Here is a 4,824-nt window from a genome sequence, read left to right on the forward strand (position 1 = left end):
AAATGAATACATGAGTGTAAGTCAAAATTATATTGTAGATAAGCAGTACATTTCTTACCAGCAAGACATTAGATCACCAACTACTTTTTCATAACATGAATAAATAAATAAACAATTCACTCTATTAGTTTCTTTCAACTTCCCCCTTCCCTCTTCTAGCTTAATTGATTCCTTCTCATTCTTTTAATGCAACTGTATCCATTAATTAAGAATCAATAAAATCATTTGCAATGCCTTGCACGTTTTCTTCTTAAAACATCATTTTACTTCTTTTAAACAAAAAGACAATAAACTCTCTGGATTGGCCTATTAGGCCAATTTAGGTCATCATTGGCTCATCTCATAATTTTGAATTGTGTTAACAATTTTTATGTACACATTCATATTGAAACTTATTCCGACTTTAAACGAAAAATTTAATAAATGAACTGTGAGATTGGTTTTCTTAGTGCATGTTTAGAAACTCGGTAGAAATGTTGCTAGACGCATATTTGTTAGAAACTACATACAGGAGCTCCTCATTTCCACGGTGCAGGTGCATTGGAATGTGTTGCAGACGTGCGTTTTGTTGCTTAGAATCTTATCCAAACATGCCATTAGATTCACAAGTTTAATATCAAAATTTAAATAAAAAAATATAAATAAACAAAATTAACATGCTCTTGAAAAATTTATGAACTTGAGAATAACATTATGTAAAAGATTTAATGATAGAATAATAAATTCAAAGAGTTCATTCATTCATTCAACCATTACAAGCATATATGAGTAGCCCTTCAAAAATGTTAGACCCCCAAAATGAGAACTCATTTCCTACAATATAGCTTACATTACATATAGATCTCATTTTCATACATAAATAGCTAATTAACTAAATTAATAACACTAATCTTGTAACTAATTTTCACCTTAACCTTAATTCTCCTTCCCAAAAAAAAACTAATTAATTTAATTAATCTTCAAACCCAACTCTCTTCCAAATAGCATTCCTAACACTACACAAATCCCTACCTTTGAGAGTCCTTCCAAACCCTTCATGCACCGACAATGAAGCACCTCTAGTCCTAGCTAAATACTCATGAGGTGGTACCCTATCTTCATCATCATCTTCATCTTCTTCTTCATCATCATCACTCTCCCATTTTCGATTCTTCTTCTTCTGTTTCTCCTCTAAGATCTTTGGCCATTTAGGTATATTCACCGGCAATGATGCCGCACCCATTGGACTAACTCTACCATCGGTATTCTTCCTTGATGCTTTCTTCAAACCGGAAATGCTATTACCACCACCCTTCTTGTTAGGGGTGCAAGAGTTCCATAACTCAGCTTCATCAAACTCAAACATACCCTCTTCTTCAGAGGATTTTTTGTTGGTATTTGGGAAAATGTAACTTTGGTTTGTGAGAAAACTCTTCTTTGACGCCATTGATAAAATGAAAAGAAACTCCTCTCTCTCTTTCTCTCAATATAGTTTTCAATGTCAATAGTCTTTATTACAACATTTATTTATATTGCTTTCTTCGTACTTTATGGATAAAGCTAATCCATTGCTTTCTATTGAATACAACTTCAAATATAACACGTCATTCACTAAATTATACTCTATCCGTACAACAATACTAAATGACTTATTTGATTTTTTTAATAAAAAGTCTATATAAAATAATAATACTAATTTACTATATTATTATTATTATTATTATTATTATTATTATTATTATTATTATTATTATTATTATTATTATTATTATTATTATGTACTCAAATATTCTTCATTATGTATAAAAGTAAAGTAAATATTATAAATAATATTAACAAGAATCCGTTCTTATTCCTATCGTAAATCTAATTGGTTTGTAATTTCTTTTTGACGGATTTTTCCCGGTATTGTGTAATTAGATATTGAGAACATTTAGTTCTCCGTTTTAATGAAATCTTGTTTACACAAAAAAATAATTGAAAGAGATGATTTAATTTGGAATAATTACTTGCTACAAATAAATTATTTGTTATATGATGAAGATATAATATTATAATAATGTATAATTAACAAAAGTAGTAATATTCTAAAAGTTATTGATAATTGCTTATTTAGTTTTCCAAAATTATCATTTACAATAGAAAATTTATTTTTTTAATCACAGTGTAGTATTTATTTTTATCTACAATAAAATAATGTAAGATTCAAAAATTAAACATTAGTTGCACCTAGTTTGTTATGTATATACTTTTTAGGTTTGAGTTTGATTTTTTTTTTTTAAATTTGATTTATTTTAATTCATATTTTATATAAATATTTTAATAAGGGTCATGCTAATCCAGAGATATTTTTTAAGGATATTAAATAAAAAAATTCTCAAAAAAAAAATCTTTCTATTTTTAATGCATTATATTTTAAAAAATCATACCTTTTATTCTTTACAAAATTTAATTATTTTACCTCCAATACATTGAATACAAGTAGTTCAAAACAAAACTACTTTTTTTAATTTAATGTGTCCAAAAACTTTCGTTAGCACTTCTTTTTCAAATAAATACCTTGATTTATATTTTTAAATACGATAATAAATTAAATTAAAAATATTTTGATACTTAACTTCCATAATAACATATTTTGATTATATATTAATACATTTAAGAATGTAAAAAAAATAAAAATAAATTTGATTTAAATTATAAAATACAAGTTATAATAATAATAATAATAATAATAATAATAATAATAATAATAATAATAATAATAATAATAATAATAACTACATAAATAATTTTGTCTGATAAATCTTTAAAGTTTTTTGATAGCCTGTGGTATAGTATTTTTGTAGGTAGAAAAATTTATATGGGAACTTCAACTTTTTTTAATGAAAAAGATCATAGTTTAGCATCCCCAATGGATGAACTTGGTCTATTTTCCTTATGTATGAATTTGTGAAACTGAATCTACGAAACAACACGTCGGCATAATAAGTGATCCATACTGAATCATCGTCATTGTTCAACGATATTAACGTACGTCTTTGAATATTAGCCTTGGAAAAGAGACAGATAAGGGTTAGAGTTATCCAACTTCCCAAAAACACACACGTGGTTCATTCCATGGCTTCTTTCTTCTAAACATTGCAAAAGTAAAAGACATTGGTTCCTAAATGACAATTGTGTATAAGACAAAAACTCACTTATGTATGAACTGTGTACTTTTGAATGTTGTCATTCATTATTAGTAATGTCGTGTATCACACACGTACCATTCAATTCTAGTACTATTAAGAGAACAATTGAGATAAGGATCCAAAAGAAAAAAACAGTTGAGTGAGAATTGATTCAATGAAACTACACTATTGAATGATCTGAACTAGTGAGAAGTTGTCTTTTAGCATTTACACAAGATGAAGTTTAATAAGTATCATTCATGTCTATTTTTAATGCAAGATTTGAGAAAGGTTTCGTAAAAAAATTAGTAAATTGTCTTAAGAAACAATTAGTGTGAGTTATTAAGAGTTTCACATTGTTTGAAAATATGGATGTAGTATAATTTATATACTCAATGTCCTAAGATTTTGAGTGAAAATTGTGGTGTCTCTCACTTGTTTTTTTTGTGAGTTTTTAACTTAAAGTGGATACTTCTCTCACGTGATCCATCAATGGTATCAAAGTATTGTGCAATGTTACAAATAATGAAGTGCAACTTCATAAGACTCATGCATGTGGTACCAAAACTTCATTGATAACTCATTTATCGTTCTCCAAAGATTCCCAATGTAACACTCCAAATCTACCCAAATATTTATTTCGAAAATCAGAGTATAAATGTTCATACAATAAAATAGGATGTCACATTCGTCATTTAATTCACATACGACAAACATGCCTTCATGAAGATACATAGCACATAAACGAAAACGGAAAAATTATAACATTTAGTTTAATCCTAAAAAACACTTCATCAAATAAAATAACTTCGCAGCAGAACTCATAAAACTTCACCAAACTTTAGTCTCATCATCATAGCATCTTTCTCAATTTAACATCAACGTATAAACAAAAACAAAACATCATAAAAATTCAGCAATTAAATGATTAAAGAAAAACATTTGCTTGTCCCCCCGAGTGCTACTGTTTACGGTGATTTCCGGTAAACAACCGCTAGTCTTCCAAACTATAATAAATATGATTTGGTTACTCGCAGGATCGACTAGATTGATCCTAGGACATAGTCAAAAAGGTTGTTATTCATGATAGTTCGAATCATGTCTATGATTGGCTTGTCTCGAAATAAGAAATGTTTAATCAAAGAAATAAAGATTAACAATCACCTTGTTATACACGTAAATACAACATCAGCGAAAGATAAAATAAAGATAAGATATAAGACAAAACTGTAAAGTGCAAGAATCTTAAAGTACAGAAACTTAAACGCTTCGAAATCAAATAAAACGAAAACAAAGAGTGCAGGAATGTAAATGGCAGGAAGTAAACGAAATGCAATAATATCAAAAGATACTTGAATGAAGGAAAATGCAAATGTATTTAAATTGATGGTGGTGTCATACGTACATTTCTCAGTGAAACTCGTTCTCTTAACACTTGATACTTGAGCAATATGTGAGTAATTTGTACAAAATGAACACACGGAATCCTAACATTAAGACCCTTATTTATACTAGTTTCGACCCTAACGGTCCTACGCTAATCTAATACCACGTTGCCCGTAGAAAATCCAAGGATGCCATCTGTCTTCGTGCGGTTACATAAAACTACTTCGAAATTCAAATCATCCCGCCTGAATCTTCTTTCGACGCGTGGCAACATAATCAGAATCAAGAA

General features: G+C 28.2%; 1 protein-coding gene across 1 annotated transcript; it reads right to left on the bottom strand.

Moving 5' to 3' along the window:
- Window positions 1-711: 711 nt before the first annotated feature.
- LOC131619990 (protein S40-4-like) lies at window positions 712-1,483 on the bottom strand. The gene has a single exon (XM_058891020.1). The coding sequence runs from the start codon at window positions 1,424-1,426 to the stop codon at window positions 953-955; it is 474 nt and encodes a 157-aa protein (XP_058747003.1). The 5' UTR covers window positions 1,427-1,483; the 3' UTR covers window positions 712-952.
- Window positions 1,484-4,824: the final 3,341 nt, after the last annotated feature.

The sequence above is a fragment of the Vicia villosa genome, linkage group LG1 (genome assembly GCF_029867415.1).
Source record: "Vicia villosa cultivar HV-30 ecotype Madison, WI linkage group LG1, Vvil1.0, whole genome shotgun sequence".
NCBI lineage: Eukaryota > Viridiplantae > Streptophyta > Magnoliopsida > Fabales > Fabaceae > Vicia > Vicia villosa.

Coding starts and splice junctions, on each gene's coding strand:
- LOC131619990 (XM_058891020.1), bottom strand. CDS start 1,426: ATGGCGTCAAAGAAGAGTTTTCTCACAAACCAAAGTTACATTTTCCCA.